The sequence below is a fragment of the Chiloscyllium punctatum genome, chromosome 1 (genome assembly GCF_047496795.1).
Source record: "Chiloscyllium punctatum isolate Juve2018m chromosome 1, sChiPun1.3, whole genome shotgun sequence".
Lineage (NCBI taxonomy): Eukaryota > Metazoa > Chordata > Chondrichthyes > Orectolobiformes > Hemiscylliidae > Chiloscyllium > Chiloscyllium punctatum.
Window position 1 is genome coordinate 75,110,969 of NC_092739.1, and position 27,957 is coordinate 75,138,925.

General features: G+C 38.6%; 1 protein-coding gene across 2 annotated transcripts in view; it reads left to right on the forward strand.

Moving 5' to 3' along the window:
* Positions 1-27,951, forward strand: part of slain2 (SLAIN motif family, member 2) — a 68,716-nt gene extending 40,765 nt beyond the window's left edge. The window contains exons 4-8 of one of the 2 annotated variants that reach the window (XM_072568909.1): positions 6,466-6,627; positions 8,046-8,411; positions 14,118-14,261; positions 20,197-20,494; positions 24,915-27,951. In XM_072568909.1, the coding sequence (XP_072425010.1) occupies positions 6,466-6,627; positions 8,046-8,411; positions 14,118-14,261; positions 20,197-20,494; positions 24,915-24,981 (1,037 nt within the window). In that variant the 3' untranslated portion in view covers positions 24,982-27,951. The remainder of the gene's footprint in view (positions 1-6,465; positions 6,628-8,045; positions 8,412-14,117; positions 14,262-20,196; positions 20,495-24,914) is intronic. The other variant, XM_072568919.1, reaches the window with a different exon arrangement.
* The last annotated feature ends 6 nt before the right edge of the window (positions 27,952-27,957 follow it).

A 27,957-nucleotide genomic window follows, 5' to 3' on the forward strand; every position in this document is an offset into this window, starting at 1 on the left:
GTTAGCTGTCTTCCTGTTTGTCCTATGTAGTGTTTTGTGATCGCTGTAGTCTGGCTATCCGTTCCGAAATGCTCCTGATGTATGGTAGTGTGGCTAGTCCTTTGGGTTGCGGCATGTCCTCATTCTGTTGTCTTTCCCTTAGGCATCTGTTGATGAAATTGCGAGGGTATCCTTTTTTGGCGAACACATTGTATAGGTGTTGTTCTTCTTTTTGCAGTTCTGGTGTACTGCAGTGTGTTGTGGCCCTTTTTTAAATAGTGTCTTGAAGCAACTTCTCGTGTGTGTTGGGGTGGTTGCTTTCGTAGTTCAGGACTTGGTCTGTGTGTGTGGCTTTCCTGTACACCTTTGTGGTGAATTCTCCGTTCGGTGTTCTCTGTACCATCACGTCTAGGAATGGGAGTTGGTTGTCCTTTTTCTTCCTCTCTAGTGAATCGGATTCCTGTGAGTGTGGCGTTGATGATCTGGTGTGTGCTCTCTATTTAAAAACATTAAAAACACAAAAACACCCAATATACCGACCACTGCAACGGACAGCTGGAACTGACAACCGGAAGTGGCAGAGACAGGTCACTATAAATGCCGGAGGAAGCAGCACAGAAGCGCTTCACAGGAGGCTCCCAAGCACTGAGGATGTCACCTAGACAGGGGACGAAACATCTGCAACACATATTCCCAGCTCGGCGAACAGAACCACAACAACGAGCATCCAAGCTACAAATCTTCTCTCAAACTTGGGGGTCTCTTATTAATATACCATGGGAATCAAGGATGGATAGTTAATTATTCCAGATATATGTAACACATGACAGTTTGGAGGGGAATGATAAGTTTGCAAATGACAGGAAGATTTGTGGGCGGCACGGTGGCACAGTGGTTAGCACTGCTGCCTCGCAGCGCCGGAGACCCGGGTTCAATTCCCGCCTCAGGCGACTGACTGTGTGGAGTTTGCACGTTCTCCCCGTGTCTGCGTGGGTTTCCTCCGGGTGCTCCGGTTTCCTCCCACAGTCCAAAGATGTGCAGGTCAGGTGAATTGGCCATGCTAAATTGCCCGTAGTGTTAGGTAAGGGGTAGATGTAGATGTAGGGGTATGGGTGGGTTACGCTTCGGCGGGGCGGTGTGGACTTGTTGGGCCGAAGGGCCTGTTTCCACATTGTAAGTAATCTAATCTAATTGGTATGGTAGTTGGTGAGTAAGATGGTTTTAGGTTACAGGAGGATATAGACAGATTGCTCAGACGGGACAGATCAGTAGCTGATGGAATTTAACCCTGATAATTGCAAGATGATGCACTTTAGAAGAAGCAACAAGACAAGGGAGTATGCAGTGAATGGAAGGACAGTAGGAAGCTCATAGAAGCAAAGGGATTTTGGGGTTCTTCTTCAGAGATTCTTGAAGACACTAGGTGAGGTTAATAGGATAGTTAAGGCATACAGGACATTTGCCTCTATCAGTCATAGCACAGATTAGAGGTTGATGATGTGGGACCAAACAAAACTTTGCTTAGGCCACAGTTGGAGTATGTATGCAGTTTATTTTTAATTATTTGTGGGATTTGGGCCATCATTGGTTGGCCTATGTTTATTGCTTGCCTCTAGTTCCCCTTGAGAAGGTGATGGTAAGCTGCTGCTTTTAACCACTACAGTCTACCTGCTGTGAGTTGACATGCAGTGCTGTTAGGGAGGAAATTCCAGGATTGTAACCCATCGACAGTGAAGGAACAATGTTATATTTCCAAGTCAGGGTGGTGAATGACTTGGTGAAGCTCTTGATGTCCTGGGTATCTGCTGCAACAGTAAATCCTCTTTCCCTGACTGGGAATCGCACCAGGGCCATGGCGGTGAGAGTGCCAAATCCTGACAACCAAGAAAGATTAAGTTCTTGCTCACTGCATTGTAAGAAGATGTTATTGTCCTGAAGAGGGTGCGGAGAGATTCACCAGGATCTTGCCTAGGGTATGAAGCATTTTAGCTATGAAGGGAGGCTGGTTAAGCTCAAGTTGTTTTCTTTAGAGCAGAGATACCTGAGCGGGGATTTGATTTAAGGTGTATATGATTGAGGGGCAGGGCATCTTGTATAGAAAGCAGCCGTTCCTTTTAGTTGAAGGGTCAATACCAAGGGGGCATAATTTTAAAATGAAAGGAGGTTTTAGAGGGGATTTGAGGATGGTGAGAATCTGGAATGCACTGGGTAGTTGAGGTGGGAAAATGCTGGAAGGTGGGGCTAGCATAGATTTGCAACAGTTTTGTTGTTGTGCAGAATCAATGAGCCGAAGAGCTGCTTGTACACTCTGATTCAACTGAAAGAAAGAAGATCCGATTAAGGATCAGAGTTGATGTTGGAAATATTCAAAAAAGTTGACTAGTTTGGTAATCAAACAATTTACTGCTTCCACCTATCATTCACAATAACAAGGTGCATTGGAAATATGGTATCAAACTTTGAAAACTATGTTTAGAGTTTCTTGCCAAATGCTGGCAAATGAGGCTAGATTAATTTAAGGTATCTAGTTGGCATGGAGAAAGTGAGGACTGCAAATGCTGGAGATCAGAGCTTAATGTGTTGCTGGAAAAGCGCAGCAGGTCAGGCACATTTTTAAGATCTAGTTGGCATGGATGAGTTGAACTGAGGGTCTTTTTTCAAGCTGTGCATCTCTGTGACACATAGAATATGAGAATTTCATTGTTACTATTTGCCATCATGTGGACTACTTATGTACGCACATGATTTGGAGATGCCGATGTTGGACTGGGGTGTACAAAGTTAAAAATCATACAACACCAGGTTATAGTCCAACAGGTTTAATTGGAAGCACACTCGCTTTCAGAGCGTCACTCCTTCATCAGGTGGTAGATTGTTAACTATGTGTGCACATGATTTAGTCCTTTTGAACTAATATATGGACATGAGGTGCTACAACCGCTTAAAACTAATTAAAGTCAATTACCCAAAACTCCAAAACTGCACTTCCAATCCATGTCTCAAATTCCAGGAGAAACTAATCAATTCATGAGTTGACTGATAAGCATTTGAAGGAGACCCAACAAATAATGAAAACTTGACCAGGCAAACAGACCGATGTTGGAAATTCTTCTATAGGAGACAGTGTTGATTGTAGTTAACCTTGTTGGAAGAAGCATTAAAAGCAAGAATCATTGGACCTTCTCAAATCAGAACAAATTCAATGAGGTAAAAAAAGTGAATACTTTAGATGAGAGAGAGTTCCTGAACATGTCATGTTAATACATTTGAAATGAAATTGTAATGGAGATGATAGTCAAAAGGAAAGTGCTCTTGTAATAGTGAAAGAATTGGGAACAAAATAGAAACTGACTAATTGGAGAACAAATCTGAAATAGAAAATTGAAAAGCTAATCCTCCAACAAGCAATTGAAAACATGTATGTCTTAAAAATTAGCATCATGGTTTACCCTACTGAAAAATATCACGTTATCTTAAAAAGACTACTGTGGAATTATAAACCTGTTTGTGGAAAATGCCAGGAGAGATGTTTTTAGCTGTTAATGATGTTGTTGAATGGAATGCATTACCTATAAAGAAACACAAGACAAGACGTTAGCTCAGATGAGAGAAGAAATGAAATTTGTGATGGCCAGTGATATTATTGAACCAAGTCAAAGTAACTGGTGTCTACTTATCAATGTGTTGAAACTGGTTGGGCCAAATATTTGGTAATTAATTATCATAAAGTCAACGTGGTAATGCAGGCAATCTCATTCTATAGCAAGACTTTATTGAACGAATTATACATGCCAGATGTGTGTCTCGAGTCAACTTGCTAAAGTGGTATATTGGCAAGCATCTTTAACTGAGAGAAATTTATTTTAATTCAGCTTTTATAACGCTGGGTGGGCTTTATCAGTGCAAATTCATGCCTTTTTGGGATAAAATATGCACCAGCAAAGTTTCAACATTAACCAATAAAGTACTGAGACTTTATAATTGTGCTGTTTACATTGACAATCTGGTTGGTTTAGCCAAATTTGGGAATAACATATACTCTATATTAGATTAAACTCGATACAAAAGTCAACTTGACTATAAAATTTCTGCAAATTGTGAATTTGCCAAGGTGACTTGTTGGGTTGTAATGTGGAAGAAGGCCAAGCAGCATTTAGCCAGCAGCCTTGCTTCTCTATTTTGGGCTTGCCTGTACCTAATATGAAACATGAAAATTTTTATTGTACTGGTGGGAGTGGGTTCTACGATTTTTTTTTTTTCCCAAACTTCTTCACTGCTTTAGCATCCTTAATGGACCTATTTAAAAATGGCAGGCCATTTGAATAGATGACAGAGTTAAACTGCCATTAAAAATGTTAAAAGTAGTACTGGTAACTCTGCCAGTTTCAGATGTACCCATTTATGTAAAGCCATTCACATTGGCGGTTGATGCCAGCAACATGCAGGAGTCGTTCTACTACAAGATGAGATGAAGATTGAATAGCCTGTCAGGTATGTTTTTTAAAAAAGAATGACTGCATGTCAACAAAATACTCAGCCATTGGAAATGAGACATTGAGATTTGTACAGGTTATACACCATTTTGAAATCTACATTAGTGACAGCATGGAATAATCTGATATTTATACAGACCACATTGCCTTGGTTCTTTTTTTCTTCAAATGGTTTGGGGTAAGATAGAGTTTAATTCTCCAACCATACAAATTGAAAACATTCAAAGAAAATGTCATTGCAGACACTTTATCGAGAGTATTATTTTAAACTGGAGGAGTTATTTGGTACAGGTGAGCTTATGGAAAGATGATTGCTGTGTAACTCGTGTGTATTTAAAGTTAGCATGTCCTTATTGTTTGGCTGACTTAGAATTGGTACTAAGATAATGTCTAATGAACATAATTCCTCTTTAAATTATATTTTCCTTCTTTTGTGGGGAAGTGATTTATGTTAATATTCATTCTAATGTACTTTGAATTTTGATTTAGTAATATAGGTATTTTCCATGTAGCCATGGTAATCTCTCCTTTAAAAAGTTTGAGGTGGGTTCTTTGGCAGTATAATAATTTTTTGTTTACTTCAGGGTTTTAAGACCTAGCAAGCTTGCTGCTGGAATCTTTAGACTGAGCTTTTTAAACCTAAGGGAAGCATCCATAACTAAGAAGATGTTTGTTGTTTCAGTTTTACTCTTACTCTTAGCAGTCCTCCTAAGAAGAGGAGATTATTATAAAACCGGCTTAATTTAGAATAAGAAATTTGTGATACTCACAGAAATATTGGGATAAAACCCTGAAGAGGACTTAGAAGTTGATTTAATTTAAACTTAGCTGTATGATAGCTTATTCCTGGAGCTATCAAAATTCCAGTTTGAGTTTAAGTAGCAGTTACTGTAAACTTATTGAGATGTTAGAGAAACAGAATCTGGTGTGAGTACTGAACAAGTTTCTCTGCCATTTCTCACTTCCAGAGCTCTGTCTCATTCTGCTCTTCTATCGGGTGAGCTGCAATCCACTTAACTGTTGTAATGAGGTCTGGTTGGTCTCATTAGGCATAAATGTCAAACCGGCAATGTGTCTTCACATCTTCATGACTCATCAATTGACTTATCAAATTGCCACAAAAAAGTGTGTGAAGAGCTGGAGATCTGGGCACGTTTTAGAATACACTCAATGAAGACTTTATTAAAAACTGATCTTAAAAAAATAGAGAAAATAGAAGTAAACTCATGAGAAATTTATTTTTTTTAAAATATACTAGAGGAAATAACAGAACTAGCCTTGATTTAAACCTCTTGAACCAATGATCAGTATCCCAGAAAGTAGAAGTAATAGTGCTTACTGATTGATTGTCTTCCTAAACTTTATAGATTGTGGATCAATTCGTGCGAATAGCAAAGTAACAAATGTAATCGTACTATTTTTCAAAAGAGGAACCAGGCCTTGACGTCCGTAGCGGGGCAATGCTAGAATCTGTTATAATGAATGTGATATTTCAGAAATTAATGCTAGGACTAGGGAAAGTCTATATGGATTTATGAAAAGAAATTATATTTGATAAACCTACATGGTGGAGAAGGCCTGAGGGCCAAATTGCCAACCCGTGTTTCCTATGCTACAACTGGCAGAGCAGCAGAATACTGCACGTGCTGTATATGTAGTTCATAATCATATACACTTCATTTGATGCATGGCTAAATGGTCGCACAGCTTAGGAAGTGGGAACTTGTCCCTTAACCTTCTGTAATCCATGGAATACAAATCTGATTTATGTGATCTCTCCTCATTATCTAACACACTGTGCAGAATTGTAAAAAGGTTATTAGACATTGCTAATTATGCAAGCCTCTTCCTTGCCTGTTTCTGTATTGAATAGTATCATTCCTTCATTGTCGTTAGCAAGAACATTGTAAATGTTATCAGCTATAGCAGACATTAAGAATCACAACTATATAGCAAAATCAAATTGGCAACTTCATCCTCTTATCCATATTAGGTCATTTTAAAGGCTCTGCAGACCAGAATCCTCCCATTAGCCCTCCATCGTCTGTGGATAGTGAACTAAGTGCTTCAGAAGTAGATGAAGATTCATTGGGATCTGGTTACAAGCTTGCTGATGTCACAGATGTACAAATCCTAGCTCGGATGCAGGAAGAAAGTATGTATTGAACTAATATTAAACAAACAAATTTTGCAGAATTTACATTTAAAATGTTAAATATAACTATGGACTCTGTGAGTATCTCCTAGCACTTTTTAATGTAATGAAATCACTCAAAAGATGCTTTTTGTGTAGACATTATATGTAAGAAATGTTAAGGGTAGTTACAGAGGTCTGCAGCATGGAAAAGGCCTATGACTCTATGACAAGTGCCTTTGCTTAAAACCTATCTCAGGTTAAATTTAACAGCTGATCCACCATCCATTCGAGAGAATTCCAAAGCTCTACCACTTTGTGTGAAGAAGTGTTTCTTAACATCTTTTGTGAACAGTCCAGGTCTAATTCTCGGACTGTGCCCCCTAGTTCTGTGCCCTTTATCCCCAACCAGTGGCAAAAGTTTCTTTTATCTTTACTGTATTTTTCTGTATTTCCTAATATCTTGAAGACTTTGATCAAATCACCCCTTAACCTTCTAAGTTCGAAAGAAAACTGGCCTAATTTGTATAATCTTTCCTCATGTCTAAACCCCTTAAGTCCAGATCTCATTCTTGCAAACTTATGTTGTACTCTCTCTCCAAGGCCAGTATATCCTTCCTGAGGTGTGATGTCCAGATCTGCTCTCAGTACTCCAAACAGGGTCTAACCAGAACTTTGTATAACTGCAGAATAACTTCTGTGTCCTTTATGCTCCAGTCTTCTAGATATGTGGGTGGCACGGTGGCACAGTGGTTAGCACTGCTGCCTCACAGCACCAGAGACCCGGGTTCAATTCCCACCTCAGGCAACTGTCTGTGTGGAGTTTGCACATTCTCCCTGTGTCTACGTAGGTTTCCTCTGGGTGCTCCGGTTTCCTCCCACAGTCCAAAGATGTGCAGGTTAGGTGAATTGGCCTGTAGTGAGGTGCAGGGGTAAATGTAGGGGAATGGGTCTGGTTGGGTTGCTCTTCAGAGGGTCAGTGTGGAATTGTTGGGCTGAAGGGCCTGTTTCCACACTGTAATCTAATCTAAAAAAAAAAGGCTAGCATTCCATCAGCTTTCTTGATTATTTTCTGGGCCTGTTCATGGCATTTTTTTTTAAACATCTACTCGCCTTAATCCTGAAGTCTCTTTGAATATCCACTGTATTTAACTTCATACCATCTAGAAAGTACCTTGATCTATCCTTTTATTGGTCGTAAATGGATAACCTCACACTTGTTGATGTTGAACTCCACGTGTCACAATTTTGCTCGTTCACCTAAGCTGCAAATAATGAATTTGAAATAATGTTCTTGTATATTTAAGCAGCGCTCGTATCCTTGCATACCATTTCATTCTAATTTTCAATTTTCAGAAATATCAAATTAGATAAAGTTTTAGTTTTATTAATCCTCCTAATGCAATAACTCAGTTATTCTCTACTTCTGTCATTCTGAGGTCTCAGACAGGAATATGAAGCCAGTACCTCAAGACGTAGTTCAGGTTCTTCCTGCCATTCCCTGAGACGAGGCACATTCAGTGATCAAGAGTTTGACGTTCAGAGTTTAGAAGATGAAGAAGAATGTGTTCCTCACCCACAACAACCTCCCTTGACCCGATTCACTCCATCTCCACGACACACTCCTCGCGCTTCACCAAGACACTCACCTCGGAACTCGCCACGTTCACGTTCTCCTGCTCGGAGCCTAGATTATGGAAGAGCATCTGTTTCTCCACAGCCTATGATTAGTCGTCTACAGCAGCCTCGTCTTTCCTTGCAAGGCCATGCGACAGACCTTCAGTGTAATATTGTAAAAAATGAAGGTAAGTGACTGGCGGTAGAGTGATACTGAAATTAATCATAAATACTACATAATTTGATATACTTGTATTGATTTATGTTACATCAATAAAATTGAAATTACATGTTTTTTTGGAGATGCACTCAGTTTATTGGCTTTCCATGTTCATGTACAATTATAGATAGGTTGTTTTTCTTTTGTGAGATGAACGTTTCATTGGACTGACAAAACTAGCATTTACTGCTGATTCCTAGTTACCCTTGAACTTTAGTAGTTTACTCTGTCATTTCAGAGAGCATTTGAATGTCAATGATATTGTTGCAGTGCAGTCATAAGTAGGCCAGACTAATTAAGAATTCCTTCTGTGAACCATGTTAGTGAGCCAGATAGATTTTTCTTTAACAGCAATTAATGACCGTTGTTCTAGGATCATCATAGTACCAATGAAACTTGCTGAATATTCCAAATGTATTAATTGAAGTTGACATGAAGGAACTGAGGGCATTCTGGCTAAGTTTGCAGATGTTACAAGGTGGAGGGGCAAGTAGTATCAAGGAGGCGGGCAGGCTGCAGAAAGATTAAGACAGGTTAGGAGGGTGGGTGAAAAAGTGGCAGATGAAGTACAACATGGGAAATTGTGAGGCCATGCACTTTAATAGAAAGAGTAGTAGGATAGGCTATTTTATAAATGGGGAGAAAATTCAGAAATCTGAAGTGTAAATGAACTTGGGAGGCCTAGTCCAGGATTCTCTTGGGGTGGATTTGCGGGTTGTGTTGGTAGTTGGGAATGCAAATGTAATGTTGTCATTCATCTCGAGTACTACAATATAAAAGCAGGGATGTACTTAGCCTTTATAAGGCTCTAGTCAGACCACGTTTAGAATATTGTGAGCAATTTTGGGCCCCATACCTCCAGGAAAGATGTGTTAGCCCTGGAGTGGATCCAGAAGAAGTTCATGAGAATGATTCCAGGAATGAAAGTATTAATGTATGAAGAACGTTTGTGGACTCTGGCACCAAACTCGGTGGAGTTTAGAAGGATGAGGGGAAATCTGATTGAAATTTATAGAATACTGAACAACCTGGGCCAAGTGGACATTGGGAAGATGTCTCCATTGGCAGAACAGACGAGGACCTGAGGGCAAACCTTAAAGTAAAGGGAAGACCCTTTAGAATGGAGATAAGGAGAACCTTCTTCAGCCAGAGAGTGGGGAATCTGTGGAATTCATTGCTACAGAAGGCTGTGGAGTCGAGGTTATTGAGTGTGTTTTAAACAGCAACAAATAAGTTATTGATTGCCATGGGGATCAAAGATTACAGGGAGAAAGCAGGAAAATGAGATTGAGAAAACTATCAGCCATGATTGAATGACAGAGCAGATGCGCTGGGTCTAATTTCTGCTTGTCTTACGGTTTTATAGTCTTAAATACCAGTTACCATGGTGGAATTTGAATTCATGATCTCAGATCCATTAGCCTGGGCTTCTAGTTTATTAGTTCAATGACATTGTCCCTACTAATATAACTTAAATGTCCTGCATTTCAGTACAAAAATGTTCTAGTGAAAACACTAGCCTTTGTTTCTTAATACTTGCAAAAATCATGAAAAACAAAATTTCCTAATACAAGGTTTGACCTTTCCAGGGGAAAAAAGATAGTCCATTTAGTCTGTTAAATATGTTTCTCGTCTGCTGAGTGAAATACTCCATCTGATGGAAAGTTGTGGACTATAGACACGGAGGAAGACTGTTCAGCTTTCCTTCTAGTCAGTTAGGTCATGACTAATCCATATACCTACTTTCACTTATCTACCATGGCTCCATTCATAGAAATAGCTCACAAAAGCATCAATTTCACTTTTGCAATCTTCTCAAGTCAACTGAAAATATCTACATAATGACTTAATCAGTGTAATATAACAGTTCTAGCTTTCCCAATATCCTGTATTACAGATACCATTTGATTATTGATTATTTATAATTTAGTCTGCATCTTGGTAAATCAGCTCCCTGGTGAGACCAATATGGTCATTTAATTTGATAGCTATTTAGAACTAGTTGCCTTCCCAGCAATGCCTCAGCTCACTTAAATTTCAGCTGTAAAATACAAAGTTTTATGACCACACCAAGCAAGCAAGCATGAAGTCCAACTCCAGACTGTAGCAAGGTGAGGTGCTGAACTCAGAATTTGCATTAATGAGGAAATTTGGTGCTGTGAGGATGGTTATACTGTTGTGATATAATATAAGGAGGCCTTCAAGAGAGCCTAAGATCATGCTTCATGTAAGCTGAAGTATGGAGGCATTAATTAGGTGAGCAGGTAGGTAATTTGCTTGTGAGTTTCAAGTTTTTATTTTCTTTTTAAACTCTGCGGTAGCTTAAACTCATTGGAGAGCTGTAAGAGTTGTAATAAATTTATATTATGCAGCTTAGCAATTATATAATTACAAAGAATAGTTTGTTGAGTAATATTTCTAAACTTAACCTAATTAGCTGAATAAACTGGTCAAGGCGACAGACCAGAAGATATGTTGAAGCTGTAGCATGTGGAGACCTATGTGATCTTGAACAATAATGTTTCCATTAAGTCATTGCAGCTGAAGGAGCATCAGCTCTGAGTTGTTGAGCTGAGTTTTAAACTTCAGACACTATGATGCAAAAGAATCCAAGAATGTTACCTTGACAATTTACTATTAAAGACAGTCATATCAGTTGGGTTGGGTAGTTCAGATTAGTTCTCAGGAGTTACTACAGAGTGATTGGTATGGGGATCCAGAAGGCAATAATATAGGAACCTTTGCAATTGTCTAAGTGTCTCAGTGTTCTGACAGCTTCTGACAGTTTGGCCAAAAAGGTGTAAGAGAATGAGCAAATTGCACAGCACCATGCTGCAGGGGGCTGTTCAAATAAGGATAGTAAATAAATGCAGCTCTAATCTGGAATAGCATAGTCAATAGGAGACCAGAATATATGTACTGAAGACTAGAGTATATGTCTGTCACAGGGGTTCAAGGGCATTATACTTAGTAGGAGCAACAGCCTGCAGTTTGGGTATTCATGTGGACCATGACCATGATAAAGGCAGGAAAAGGAAAGGAATTGTACTCCATGCGATAGGGCAGTTAGAAGCTAAATTTAAAATCAGACCCTCAAAGTTAATAGTCTCTGGATTACTACTCAAGCCATGAAAGAATTGGCATTGGTTTTAAAAAAGGTCAGTTGAGTTGTGGTTAATACTGGTATGGGAGAAATTCAGTTTTAATTTGTAGGGCACTAGTAACAATACTGCAGTAAGAGTAAGAGGAAACTGCAAGTTTGGAATGGCATCACCAGAACCTTGTATAATTGGATCCATGGATAGGGTTTTGAATCTAGTGGCCATGGGAGTTTAGATTAGATTGGATTACTTAGTGTGGAAACAGGCCCTTCGGCCCAACAAGTCCACACCGACCCATCGAAGCGCGACCCACCCAGACTCATTCCCCTAATTTACCCCTTCACCTAACACTACGGGCAATTTAGCATGGCCAATTCACCTAACCCACACATTATTGGACTGTGGGAGGAAACCGGAGCACCCAGAGTAAACCCACGCAGACACTGGGAGAATGTGTAAACTCCACACAGTCAGTCGCCTGAGCGGGAATTGAACCCGGGTCTCTAGCGCTGTGATGCAGCAGTGCTAACCACTGTGGTGTCACCATGCCGCCCACAGAGATTTGGAAAGTTGTGTAAAGCAAGGACAAAGCAATAGTGCAGGGTAGAAATGAGACTAATAAAAGCCAGTAAGTAACAGGAAAGAAAAGCGCATAGCCATAAGAGTGCCCCAACAAATAATGAGGGGGTTGAAATGGTAAAAGACAAAATTAAAAAAGCTTTGCCCGAATACTCAGTGTTTTTTCTTGCTTCAATTTGTTCATGGGCTATGGGTGTCTTGGGCTAGGCCAGCACTTTTATTAACTATCCCCAGTTGTCCTGAAGAAGGTGGTGGTGAGAAGCAATCCTTCTAGGGACACCCAGAGTTCTGTTAGGAAGGGAGTTCCTGGAGTTTGGCACAGTGTTAGCAAAGGAACAGCGCTACAGTTCCAAGTCAAGCTGGACATATGACTTGGAGGAGAACTTTGAAGGCAGTGGTGTTCCCATTTATCTGCTGTCCTTGTCCATCGAGGTAGAGGACACTGGTTTGCAAAGTGCTGGCCAAGGAACCTTGAGTTATTACAGTGCATCTGGCAGATGGTACATTACTGAGAGTCAGTAGCAAAAGGAATAATAGTTGAAGGTCATGACCAGGAAACCAACCAAGCAGAATGATTTGCCTTAGGTAGTGTCAAGCCTGTTGAGTGTTGTTGGAACTGCACCATTCAGATTATTGGGGAATTTTCCAGCAAACTCTGTTTTGCGCCTTGTGGATGATGAGCAGACATTGGGGTGACAGGGGATGACTGGACACAGAATTTTTAGCCTCTGATCTGTAGTTGTTACTGCAGTATTGATATGGCTAGTCCAGTTCATTTCTGATTAACACAGTTGTTAATGTAAAGCTGAAACTGAAGTCTTAAATTAAAGGTAACTACAAGGGTACAAAGACAGAATTGGCTGAAGTTGAATGGCAAAGTAAGTTTTAAGTGAGACATTTGAGGAGCAATGACACACATTTAAGATATTCCAACACACAAATGAATATTCCATTGAGAGTGCACCCTTCTCACAGTATATTTGTCGCTAACAAGGGAAGTTAAGGATTATCTTAAATAGAAAGAAAATACAAACCATGCTATAGAGATTAAATGTAATCCAGAATGGAAATCCATATCAATGACAAAAGCATTGCTCATATTGTGTCTAGAGAACATGTAGAGTTTTCATCTCCTTCCTTGAGCATGCTTGCATTGAGAGGAGTTTAGAGAAGGTTCATTAGGTTAATTCTTGGGATGAAAGGATTGTCAAGAAGGAAATGTTGAGCAGGGTCAGCATAAACTCATTGGAATGTGGAAGAATTAGAGGTGATCGTGAAACATACAGGATTCTTAAAAATGCTTGACCGAGTAGGTGATTAGTTGTGGAAAAATCTCAAACTGGAACCACAATTTGAGAATAATGTGTGTCGCATTCAGGCGAGAGATGGGGAATTTCTTCTGTGTCATTCGTCTTTGCTTTCTGTGGCAAAAAAATGCCAGAAGTGTTGTTGATTTATTTTCAAAATTGAGGTATGCTAAAGTCTCCAGGTATTTATTTTATCTGTTGTAATAAAATAATATCTCATTGATTTCTTTTGCTAGAACATTGTTCCAAATAGCCACTATGCTAAAGAAGAAAAATTTTTCAACTTAAGTTTATTGTAAATGCTTACTGTTGTTTGGTATCAGTAGTCAGCTTTTAACCAGTTTTGACTCTTTTTCCATTCGTTAACATCCTAAAGTTTGGATTTTGTTCAAATTTTCTTCTGTAGGAGAAATTTGATCCATGAAATAACAATAAACTTACATCGATAGCGTTTGTAGTATGATATTATTTGCTCAATGAAAATTTTCTTCGCTGTTTTCCACACAATGGAATTACCACTATTTTATGTTTTTTAAAGTGAGTGCATCTTCTGTGAGCCTTTGGATTACAGATTTTTTTAAATCAGTAATTTTTAAAAAATTCAGTTTCTTTGACATGTTTGGATTACAGGCTCACTTATACTATAGGTGACTAACCTGTGTCATTTTATCTTTTCTTCTGTTGTAGAAAAGTTGAGACGTAGTCTTCCAAATCTATTCAGGACATCTAATATACAGTCAGCAGAGTCTGTTAAAAACAGTAGAAGTTGTGACTCTAATTTACAAGTGCCAAATGGGGGAATACCCCGAATTCAGCAACAAGCATCAGCGAGTAAGTCTAAATTAAAGTCTAAACAAGTTTATGCATGGAGTTTCAACAAAATTCAATAAAGTAAAATCAAGCAATAAGCAGCTATAAAAGTAAACTGGCTAGAATATAGAAAATAGAGACTAGCATTAAAGAGAGACCGGCGGAAGATAGTGAGTGATACTACTTTTCATTCGTTGAATTGTGGGGTCATCACTGGATAGTCTCTATTGTCTGGAAGCAGTTGAGATACAACTTTTAGAGCATTTGTTGTTTATTTCTAATTGCCCTTGAACCAACTTATAAGACTGTTAAGCTATTTCAGAGGGCAGTTAAAAGTCAATAACATTGCTAGGGTATGGAGTCACATAGGCCAGACTGGGTAAGGGCAGCATATTTCCCTCTCCAGATACTGGTGAATATTTTTTGACAGTTGGCAATGGTTACATGGTCACCACGAGGCTAACTACTACTTCCAGTTTTTTATATATTAAATTAAAATTTCACATTGGCCGTGGTAGGATTTAAATCCATGCCCTCAGAACATTAGTCTGGGGTTTTGCATTGCTAGCCTATTGATATTACCACTATGCCATCACCTCCCCACTTGATGTAATCATTATTGTCACTTTCTGAATTTAGCAAAGGACCACCAATGACCCAAAAAATTGATGGAGGAGAATAAATAGTATTAGAGTAAATGAGGAACATAAATGTACACTAAGAACTTTTCTAAATAAATGAAAAATAAATTAATGAAGATAAATGTGGAATACTTAGTCAGAAATGGGAGAATTGATCATGGAGAACAAGGAAATGACAAGGCAGCTAAACAAATACTTTAGAACTTTAGTTTTGTCTTTGCCTAAGAAGACACAAATAATTTCTCAAATGTTAGGAAAACAAGGGTCTATTAAGAAGGAAGAATTGGCTGAAAGTATTTTTTTTTTATTTATGCTGGAGAAATTAAAGGGGCTGAAAGTGATAATTTGATGATCTAAAACCAGGGATACTAGAGCAGACTGTTTGGAGATAGTAGATGCATTGCTGGCATGTTCCAAAATTCTGTAGATTCTGGAAGAGTCTTGTCAGATTGCAAAGTGGAAGATCTACTGAATGTTTTGAAAAGAAGAAATCAATAAGGGAGCACCGGCAAATGTCTTTTGATATTCAGAAAACTTTGATTAAGTCCCATAAAAGTGGTTATTATGCAAAGTCAAAGGACGGGATTAGGGTGATGTACTGGAAAGGATTAAGAATTGGTTAGTAGACAGGAAACAGTAGCAATAAATGGATTTTTTTTAAGAATGGAATGACAACTGGAGGTTTGCTTCAGGGATCAGTGCTTCGGCCCCAGCTATTCATTATATATACCAACAATTTGGTTGAGGGAATCTGAAGTAATATTTCAAGTTTACTGACAAAGTGGGATTGTGAATGGTGATGAGACAGTAAGATAGGTTGAGTGAATGGGCAGATACAGTATAGAGAATTATGAAGTTATCTACTTCAGTAGGAAGAACAGAATGGTAGAGCATTATTTAAATGGTGATAGGTTAGGAAAGCTTGATGCACAAAGGAACGTGGATGTCTTTGCACATGTCACAAAACAATCATGCAGGTGCAACAAACCCTTTGGAAGGCAAATGTTATGTATGCTGTCAGCACAAGAAAATTTGTGTATAGGCGCGAGTGTGACTTTCTGCAACACGTGAGTGAGGCCACACCTTTGGTGTTGCGTTCTGTTTAAATCAACTTGCCGAAGAAAATATATTCAGTGAACTTTTTATAAACCAGCACGAGTCGAACCAGGAGTGCTGGTTGATCAAGTATTCCAGAGGTCCCCATAATTGATGTAAAAACGCGCATTAAGTAATAGAAACATTTTTATATATATCACTGTCATACATTTTTTATATCATAAATCGCTTAAATAACTTTGTTTTGAAGTAAAACTTATGGTAGAGAGTCTTCTCACTTGCACTCTAAAATGGCTACTTGGATATTGGGAAGACCATGATAATACAGTAAACTTCACGGTATTTGAAGTATATCATTTTTGCTGGTTTATTGAAAATGCCAGTTCATAATGTGGTGGCTCAAATAACATTTACTGTATTGCCATATATGGATGCTGCAAAGGTTCACCAGACTGATTCCTATAATGGCAGGTTTGTCATGTTAGGGGTGATTGGGTCATCTGGACTGTACTCGCTGGAGTTTAGAAGAATAAGAGGGGATCTCACTAAAACACATAAAATCACAGACTTTAGACTGGATGCAGGGACTGTTTCCCCAGCCATGTGATCCAGAACAAGGGGGTCAAGATCTTGGAATGCAAAGTGTGCCTTTTCAGACTGAGATAGGAAGAACTTCCTCACTGAAAGTGGTAGACCTGCGAAAGTCTCTACTGCAGAAAGCTGTGGAGACTATACCACTGAATACGTTTACAAAAGAAATCCTTTCCTTTCTGGAAAGGAGAGAGCAGGAATATGGCAGGAGATGAAAGATCAGCTGTGAACTTGTTGAATGGCGGTGAGCTTCATGGGTTGAATGGCCTTCTCATGTTTCCTGTGATTATAAATGATTGGGACTCCAGAATCAGAGGACAATATCAAAAGTTGCAGGTGAAGCCAAATTGTGGGATATAGTCAATACTGAGGAAAACTGCAATCGGGTACAAGATGACATTAGCTACTTGCAAAATGGGTGTGTAAATGGTAAATTAATTTCAGTATGGTTATGAGCGAATGCGTTTTGGTAAGAAGAGTGAGGCGGCCATCTACTCCTTTGAAGGTGAGTCTGAAAGAGGCCGAAGTATAAAGTCCAGGGATCTAGATTCACAAGCTGTTCCAACTTGCAGCCAGGTTATCAAAGCCATAATATGTTCACAGCCGCAGGAGAATGTTTTGAGAAGAATGTTTCAAAAGCAGGGAAGTTCGATTCAATTAAAAAGACTCTTTGGTTATCCACACTTGGTGTGTTTTCCTCACTTTTAGTCTCCATATTATGAAAGAAGTATATAAGCCCAAAGAAGTGCTCAAAAATATTTTAGAAGGTTGAAACCAAAACAGACATGGCACATGTATCTATAGTTAATACTCAGCAGAGTTTCTTTTCAGTAGAAGAGAGAAGTCTGTGAGGTAACTAATAGTGGTGTTTAAAATTCAAAGTTGTTTGATTTGATGGACAGAGAACCCAAAATTCAGGACCATAAATGTAAGGTAACTAGAAATACAAACTGTAAATAATTCAAGAGAAATTGCATTACTCAGGAGTAGCAAGAATGTAAGTTTTGCAACCATATTAATAAGTTGAGAATAACACTTAACTAAGGGTAGAATAAATGAGGGAGAGAAAAGAACTGAAGGATATGTCGATGAGATGTGAAGAAGTAGACTGGCAAGACTTGTGTGGAGCAGAAGCATCAACATTGACTTGTTGAGCTAAATGGCCATTTCTCTCTCAAATTCTATGTAATTGTACTAACAAGGTAATATTCAAGCCTCCTTTTGAGTAATTTAGTGGAAAGTGCTAATTCCTGTTTTCCTTTTAACCAATGTGGCCTCTATATTGGGGAGTCAGGCCGCCTACTTGCGGAACGTTTCAGAGAACACCTCTGGGACACCCGGACCAACCCAACCACCCCGTAGCTCTCACTTCAACTCCCCCTCCCACTCCACCAAGGACATGCAGGTCCTTGGACGACTCCATCGCCAGACCATAGCAACACGACGGTTGGAGGAAGAGTGCCTCATCTTCCGCCTAGGAACCCTCCAACCACAAGGGATGAACTCTGATTTCTCAAGTTTCCTCATTTCTCCCCCCCCCCCCCCCCCCCCCACCACCACCTTGTCTCAGTCAAATCCCTTGAACTCAGCACCACCTTCCTAACCTGCAATCTTCTTCCTGACCTCTCCGCCCCCATCCCCACTCCAGCCTTTCACCCTCACCTTGACCTCCTTCCACCTATCGCATTTCCAATGCCCCTCCCCCAAGTCCTTCCTCCCTACCCTGTGTCTTAGCCTGCTGGACACACTTTCCTCATTCCTGAAGAAGGGCTTATGCCCGAAAACATCGATTCTCCTGCTCCTTGGATGCTGCCTGACCGGCTGCGCTTTTCCAGCAACACATTTTCAGCTCTGATCTCCAGCATCTGCAGTCCTCACTTTTTCCTTTTAACCTATTCCATTTTAGTTGTATGCATAAGTTTTTCAGTGACTTTGGAAGATCCTTGTTCAAACTAATAACTGACAAGACTGTTTAATCCTGACATTTAATGACAAGAAGGAAACCTTCCAAATGTGCAAGTGCTAGAGGGAGCCATACTGGTAGAAAAGATGAGGCAGTGGAGGGATTATAATCATAGAGTTTTATAGTACAGAAGGAAGCCATTTAACGCATGGTGACTGTTGCCAAAAGAGGTACCCAGTTCGTCCCATTCTCCAGTCATATCTCTGTAGTCCTCTAAGTTCATAACTTACCAGTATATATCCTGCTGTCTTTTGAAATCTCCTATGGAATCCACCTTTGTCACTCTCTCCCAGGCAGCGCCTTCCAAATCCTAACAACCCTGAGTAAAGAAGTTTCTTCTCAACTCCTGGCGCTCTCGCTGACAAGCTTGAAGTTGTGACCCTTAGTTGAAAGCCACGTCAATAACATTTTTCTTTGAATGGAGAGTTATACATGATCTTGTTTGACATTTCTATGGCACAATGATCAATGTAAAGGGAGGCAAGTAAATTCACTCTTAAGTCCCCAAAACATTCAAGAAATTCAATCATCGAGGCAGCTAAGCTGGGAAAAATCACCTTCACTAATAGAATGGATAGAATCCTTGAGATGTAGCTTTTCCAATCCTACGCTGTTTATGTCCCACTTATGCTGTGGTTGAAGCAGCATGAAGTACATAAATGGTGACTGGGAGTATGGCTGGAGTCAGTGAGATACTGAGGTCAGAAGCCATGGGGGTTTAGGAAGTGAGGTGGTTGGGTTGTGATGGGGAGGATGGCGGGGAAGCAAGGTAGGTTACTAGTGTGAGACCTGAGGGCTAACAAAAAATAGGTTGCAAAAGGGAGGAACAGCTCTCCATTTAGCTTTCAGCCTAACACATTTTCTTGTTCATGCTTCCCTGAGTTTGCATTCTCACTTAGTCCATGCACACTCCCTCTGGCCAGCACATTCTGTCCCCGGTGGCCAGCTGGGGTTCCCACTCTGTCCCTCCTGCAAACTGTGGCTCTGAGGTTTACAAATAGTAAATAAATGAATTCCATTTTCATTTCTGATTTTTGTCTCAACTGAATCTACTCTTTGGTCTCTTATCTCCTGCCAAATTATGGTTGCCTCGTGTTAATGTTTGGTGGTAGAATGTAAAATGGATATGGCTTGTTAATTCGTTTTCACTCTGCTTACTGGATTCTTGAGTATAAAATAGATACTGTGAGCTATTTTGCTTTTTCAACTTGATAAGTTAAAGTTGATGCTTGGTTGTTCAAACCAGTGGAATCTTTTGGCTTTATTCTCTTAATAAGAATTTAGTGTTCCCAGCTGTCTTTTATTTTAAAGAGAAGGGTTCTGCTCCCTGATTTGGAGTGCTGCTCCAGGATACTGTCTGCTCCCCACCCCTCTGGGTCATTTGCTTCAAATTTTTAACTAGAAGTATGTCCTAATAGTAGATCAATTACTACGCTTGACCACTTTTACCTCTGAATACAATTACTACAAATGACTTATGAAAACCCACATTGCTATCAGTGCTTCCTTTCTGCATTTACACAAGTTGTGGAAGAATTGTGGTTGAAAATGTGTGGGTTTGATAAGGTTGTTTTTTCACAAATTTAGGTCTCAAATTCACAGTGGTAATATAAAATTACATTTAGAAATTTACTGCATCAAAATTGTTGTAGAGTGAATAGTCAAAAAAATTTAAAAAGATAATTTTCCTTATTTTCTTTTGCAGTACCTTCTCCAAGTAAGCTCAGACTTCCTACAACACCGTCTCCATTAGCACTCCGTCAGCCACTGAAAGCAATGGCTAATCCAGGGCCTGTCTCCACAAATTCTGTATCTAGTCACAACAGTTCTGCATCAGGGCCCTCTGTTCAGAATCTCAGTTCACCAGTTCACACTGCTGCAGGTGGTGTCAATTCTAATAAAGGACAAGTTGCAGGGAGTCGGAGTGGTTTGCCTCGACCTAGTGCCTCTACTGGAGGGGGGATACCAGTGCCTCGGAGTAAGCTAGCACAGCCAGTTCGAAGGTAAGAGTTCAACAACAACAGAATCCTTACATTACATGAAGCAGAATCTTTTACTGTGCTAATCAAGAAACTAGAAGAACTGCTTCAATTAATTATGTAAAAACCAAAAGGTTATAACTTCAAAGAAAATAACTGAATTAATTTTTGTCTTTTTTTTTGCAACATCTAAAAGAGATTTCAAGCTGCTATAGAAATGTAGCTCACTGACACTTGTTTCTTTTTAAAGCCTACTTTTTTGGAGTGAATCTTATGATAGTAGGTGCTTTCTGTTGCTATTTTTCAGCTATTTAAGATTAGCAGAATTATGGGCAAACTGTTTTCCTCATTTTTACTTAGTTTAATTGACACCGAATGTGCAACTAAGCCACACGGGCCATAAGTTTTCCAGCTTATGTTTAAGAGACAGGTGAGATGCAGTAATTAGCTCCTCTGTCCTTTTTCTAGAAAAAGTAGAATCTGGCAGGGTTCTGGTTCCTGTTTGTGATTTCTAGTCAGAAGAGACGGTTTTAATGTCCTAATTGTCAAGTAGCTTAACTATAGTATTGTTTGTCTTCACATATGGAAAATTCCCACTTAGTTTGTAACCCCACACAAGAGAAGGTGGCCCTTGTAATGCAGATGAAGTCAAAGCAACCTCGCAACAATGGAAGATATTTGGAATTTGCCAGATGATACAAGGTCAAAGCTGCTTACATTTTGCAAAGAATAGACTTTTATTGCATGGGTTTCATTGCACCATTGCTCTGGTGGAGGCAAGATTTGTGTTTGGGTTCCAAGAGGCAATAAGTAACTCCTTGACCCATGTAGTGCCTGTTTCCTCTTTAAATTAAGTGTTATTTGTGCATAGAGCTTATTTCATTGTAGGTTGCATTCTTGAAGGTTTTCACCTCATTACTCAAGTGTAAAACAAGCTAAAACAAGCTAGAATAATAATTCCACATTTACAGTTGAGAGGTTCTAAATACCAGAAAAGACTGAACTGATTGGCTTTTGTAATTGAAAGAAAACAGGGTGAGCCATGGCCTTAATAGTGGTCTTTTTTAATTATGAAACATTTTTCTGTGTGTGTGTGTGTGTATATAAATAAAATAAGTCAAAAGGAGTTCATGAGAAACTTCATTACTTTGAGGCAGGAAATTGGAACTTGCTCGTGTAAGGAAGATTACTTTGGTGCAAACTAAATTACTACTTACTTAAGAAAGAAAAGAATTACATTCGAAGCGATGCAGTGAAGATTCATTCTAGTTTGAAAGCTTGGCGTTAAAGGAAAAGAATAACAGGTTGGGCTTGTACCCTTTGGAGTTAAGAAGAATGAGAAGTGATCCTATTGAGAGACAAGATCCTGAAAGAATTTGACAGTATGCTGGAAGGATGTTGCCACTTGTGGGCGAGACTATAACTAGGTGACACGATTTAAAATTAAGTGGCTTCCCATTTAAGATGGGGAGAGAGAGAATCAGCTTTTTCTCGGAGGGTCGTGAGTCTGGAATTCCTTATCCGAGAGAGTGGTGGAGGATGGTGGTTTCATTGAATAGTTTTAAGGCAATGTTGTCAATAAGTATAACGGGCTGGCAGGAAAGTAGAGGTGGGGACACAGTAGATCAGCCAAAATCTTATTGAATAGAGGAGTGGGTGTGAGTGGCTGAATTTATTTTGCTGTTAATTCATGAGATGTGAGCATCACAGGCTAGACCAAAATTTATTGGCCATCCCTATGTAAGAACTGAAAAATGTGTTGCTGGAAAAGCGCAGAAGAAGGGCTTATGCCCGAAACGTCGATTCTCCTGTTCCTTGGATGCTGCCTGACCTGTTGCGCTTTTCCAGCAACACATTTTTCAGCTCTGATCTCCAGCATCTGCAGTCCTCACTTTCTCCCATCCCTAAGTAAGAACAGAAGAATTAGCAACCAGGATTAAATTAGAGTATATTTTGTTCTGTACAATATTAACTTGTATGTTTGTTTTTTTTTAACCCCCCCCGACCCGCAAGGTCCTACAAAACCTAATTACAGCTTAGACTCTATTATTGTAACGTTGATTTTAATGGGGAAAGCTGACTTGCTTGAAATTTTCACTAATTTGCATATTACTGGAAGACAAGTGTGTTAAGTGAGGAGTTATTGCTTTAGAAAGTTGCATTACAGAGGATAATTAGGAGACTAGCTAGAGTTGCTTGGGTTGGTGAATTTTAGTTTTTGAGGAATTAGGAAGTATGAATAGAAGTATGCCATTTTGCCCTTTGAGCCTGATAGTCTCAGGTTATTTTCTTTGGATTAGAGAATGTGAGGGGCAACCCTTATCTGAGAGGTCTAAACAAGAGTAAATAAGTTTCCAGTTCCCTTTGATTAAAGAATCCATAGCTGAGGGGTATTAATCTAGGGTGAAATCTAGAATATTTAGAAGGGGTACAAGGAGAAATTCTTTCACCTGTAAGATGGTGGGAATTTGGAACTCATGCCTGAATGGGTAATAGAAGCAAAAATTCCTAACACTTAAGAAAGAATTGGTTGTGTATTTGAAGTGCTGGAACTGATAAGCTGATGACCCAACTGTTGGGAAGGGGATTACGCTGTCTATTGGCTGGCACAGGCATGATGAGCTCAAGTTTCTGATGCTGTAAGTTTCTGATTTTCTAGTTGGATATAATGTTGCCATAATCCTACTGGACCATTGGACTGCTCTCTCATTAGAGATAGACAACTGGTGTTGGTTAAACCAGAATAGCGAGTTGCTTAGTAAATTTTTGAAGCCATGAACAGTTGAGTCTTTCTACTCAAAGTAACGGCTTAATTTTATGAACCTCCTCAAAGGTCTAGAAACAGGTGGAAATTGGCAATCGTCATCATAAGTGTTCATTCTTCTATAAGAACATGGGAATTAAGAACTGGAGTATGCAATTCAGCCCTTCAAGCCTGCTTTGTCATTTAACATGATCATGCCTGATCTTATCCTGGTCTCAACTCCACTTTCCTGCCTGCTCCCCATAGCCCTTTATCCTGCTTTTCATCAGAAACTTATCTGTTGATTTGATTCTGCCTCTGCTGCACTCTGGGACAGTGAGTTCCATAGATTCACAATCCTCTGTTAGAAGTAGTTTGTCTTCCATCTCTGTATTGAATGTACCTCCTCACTCTCTATATCTTATTCAACACTTCCACAGGGGGTACATCTGTTCAACATCCACCTTAGCAACCCCTGTGGTATTTTATTTACCTCAGACAGAATCCCCCCTCATTCTTCTGAGCTTTAGTGAGTGCAAGCCCATCTATTCAACCACTCCTCCATACTATGGCCTTTATAATCTGGTTCAATTACAATTACAGTTCCTCAGTTATTCCTTGATACTTTTTCCCTTTTCTATCTTCAAAGCTTAAAAATTATGTATTTCTATTAAGAGCTTCTAAAGAAGCATTAGTCAATCCATCTGCTCTCTGTGGCGAATGGTATCACTGTATCTAGAGGATCGGCAACCACATCAATTTTCTGTATCTCTTCACATAGAGTCATAGAGATGTACAGCATGGAAGCAGACGCTTCGGTCCAAGCCGTCCATGCTGACCAGATATCCCAACCCAATCTAGTCCCACCTGCATGAATGGATTATTTTTTAAAAGTCCAGAATCACCACTTCAAAAACATATCAGTTCTTTTTTTGGACTCGGTCCTATTTGTGCACCACAGTTTGGTGAAATCTGCCCACTAATTTTGGGATAGTGTTTGCTAGCAAGCCGTCCAATTGACAAAAACATTATCTTCTGTGGTGCAGATTGTGAATACTAAGTGTTGATTGATTCGATTTGAAACCATTGCCAGGCTATAACAATATTTTTTAAACTAGTACAAAAACTCAAATTGCAGTTGAAGGTCCAGAATATTGTGTGCTGATTTGCTCAATTTTGGTCAGTGTGCTGGAAGTAACCTGGGGAAACTGTACCTTTGTGTATTCTTTGTATTTCACTGAGTAAATGTTACTAATGTAGTTTCCAATTCATTCAGATATGTAGATTAACATTTTAACATTTCAGAAAATTTGCAGAGATCTCAAGTTTGACAATTTAACTCTACACATTTGTATTTCTGATGCATTGGTTTGCTTTGTTTGAACTTTTCGGCAGTGGGATTTGTAAAGAGACATTTGCAGTGATATTATCTTAGTTTCAGTTTCTGACAAAGAGATCTTAATACTATCATGAATCAAAATAAGAATTTAATCTTGATATATGACGACCAAAGATTTTTTTAAATCCCTGCTGTACAAGAATGTTTAAAGCCTTATGTTGTAGCAGCTTCCTGTTCTCAATGTCTATTGTGTAACAAAATCAAATGATGTAAAGCTGTCTAACTTTCCTGTTAACTTATATTCAAAGTGCAATTTTGAATTGTCAGTTGTAATTATTCCTATTCCTATAATTGATTTCCAGGTCATTGCCAACTCCGAAGACTTACAGCAGCATTAGAGATGAAAGCTGGAAAGATGGCTGCTATTGATCTGAGTGCACATAAGTCTGAAGCTTGCTCTGTTACTTTTCCTGAATCAAAAGGACATTTTAATTAGACTGTTCAAAGAGATTTAGTAGGATTTGAGACAATCCAGTTCTCCGCCAGAAATCAGCACAAGTTGGTGGAGATCATGGAGTAGCACTTTACTGACATTAAATATCAGACTTTTTGTTACATGTACAATCAGTTTGTTTTCATGACAGTCCATTATTTTAATGCTTTTGAGCAACTTGTCATTCAAAGAATAAAGCAAAGTCTGGACACAATCCCAAAAATGCCAAAGAAAAATCTTACAATAACCATTGGTAGGGGGAAATGGATAACTAATGTTATTGAAACTTGAATGGTCAACAAAAGTCTAGTAGTGAAATCTGTTTTGTACAAATCAGATATTGCTTCAGTTACAAATTTGATGTTCTGTAAGTAAAGCAAGGCACAATTCCATTATCATGATCAGATAGCAATTATAGCAGTCTGCTGCCCATTGCTATCTGATTTATTTCAATACAGAAATGAGTAGCATCCCAGCTGTTATATTTATAAATACCTTAAGTGGCAAAAAACAAGTTACACATTTTTTGAATTTTACTTTTGGAGCTTTCAGGGTTGAGGCTAATGGGAGAGGAGAAATATTATTTTAATTCATAGCAATTTGTTATTACTCCATTTATTATAATCTCTGAAATTTTAGCTTCATTTTAAAACGTTTTTTAAAAAGTTAATATTGCACCAGTAGTATTCATTATAGAAGCTGAAATATATTTTGAACAAGTTTGACATAATGTTTGACACTTTGCTGGGGATCTCTGGAGTTGTGTCCTGTTGTACTTTGTAACTGACTGAAAGCTTAGTGAGAAAAGGCAAGTTGCAATTTAAATGGTGCTTTGTGCAGACACATTTCTTTGTGGATAAATGGCTTAAGTTGAAAGTTGCATGTATATTGTAAGTGAGACACTTTTTGTTTAACTTTTTGCCCGCACCAAGAAGAAAAAGTTTGGAGGGGAAAACCCTTCAGTATCATTTTTTTTTCTCCAATTGACTATTTTTTGTTTAATTGCCAAAGGGCTTAGTGTCAAGTGTGTTTTACACAACTGCTTTTGTCAAATTGTAAAGCACTGGCTCAGGAAAGAGTGGCTTTAATGTACATCCAAGTTTTCAATACACCAAGTATAATAGGACACGTTTGTTTTGGTTACATATGTTCCCTTAAAAGTATAAAATGAAAACTTGGTCCATTCAAGTTGTAATCTAATCACACCACAGTGCTTACAAAATATAATGCAACATCATTCTGTCTAAACTATGCACTCGTATCCTGTTATAAAAACACACTTGCTTGGAGCTGTTCAATACATTCTGCAGCCTTGTAGGTACTATATTCAGTAATTAGTGTTCAGAGAGGACACTACACTTGTCTATATTCTTGTGAACGATTGAGTTTACATTTAAATATATTTGTATACTACGGAGAGTAGTATAGTATAAGTTTTATTTTGCAATTAATTCCAAAAATAGTTTGAATTGACATTAATGTAGTTAATAACCAGAGGCTAGTTGTTTTTAATAAAAAAAAATTTGGATTTGTTTACAGGAATGTACCTTGCAAATTTAAAACAAAGCCTTCTTTCCAAATGACCTTAATATTCAAGTGCGGGAGCCAATAATTTTTGAGGAGATAGGCATGCCAGAAAATATGGGGTAAACATGGAAGTAGACAATGAGTGAATGAGCTGGGTGTGAGAGCTAAGTGAGCAAATAGTGAATAGGGTGACTGTTAAGTGCACAGTGAGGGGAGTGGGTGTGAGTTACAGTTGATTAGGTTTGCAGTTGAAGCATAGAGTAGACATAGTCACCATGTGAACAATTAGTGAGTGAGTTGAATGTGATTTTCATTTTTGTTAGATTACCAATCTGAATGGCCAACCGAAGTAAAGTGTTAAGTCATATCTCAATCATGTAAGTTGGATAAATTTGAAAAATGCTGATTCATGAGAGGATATCGTACATTGCAAGGAAAGAATTTGTTCAAATGTAATCTTGCACATCCAACTGTTTATTGTCAATATCTTTTATATTTACACCCTTACGAGTCATTTGTCCAATGTTAAATCATTGTCTGAGCAAGGAATTTGTACTTATTTTATATTTTACAAATTGTCTTTTGTTGAAAAGTAGAACAATGAGCTGTGTAATTCTTCCAATTAAGAATTTGCTTTCATTACAAGTTACAGTATTTGTGGATGTATTTTGTGGAGTTAAGTCTTTTCATAAACTGGAGGTTCGGATTAGTCCTTTCTGCGGGAGGGATATTATGTTTAAGGATGATTCAGAATGAAGGCAAGAAAAAGCTGTAAACCAGCAACTTGTGGAAGTGAAGCCCACTCCAAGTTATGAATTCACTTCAGAAATGACTACAAACAATGACTATACCAATAGATGTGATTCTCTTGTGTTATTATGGGAAAACTTCATTTTAACTGCATTCATATGTGTATACTTGCACTGCAGTACCAGAAGACACAATTGGCCAAAACTGAAACCGTATCATAACCTTAAAAATAAATTGATCCCTAAAGTTAAAAGCATGTTACGTTACAGTGTTTTAATTAACTGCAGAGGTATAAATGACAAATAACACTCAACCAACACTGAACTTAAAATGTGGGCAAAATAAACTTGCTTTCACCCTGACAAGTGTGGAATTCTTAATTTTATATAATAAAAAATAGTGCCTATAATTTAACTTTTAAGGTTTCAATTTTTTGTTGAATGTGAGTTACTTTTTTGTGCAAATAGATTGAGTATCATTTACTCCAATGTAAATAAATGGTCATATTGCTTTCAATATTTATTTTTTTTTTTGCTCTATGTAACTTTTGTAATGTTCATGAACTTGTTTTAATGAAAAGCAGGAATCATCTTGGGGGGGAAAAATAAACAGTTCTTGACATTGTAAAACTATTT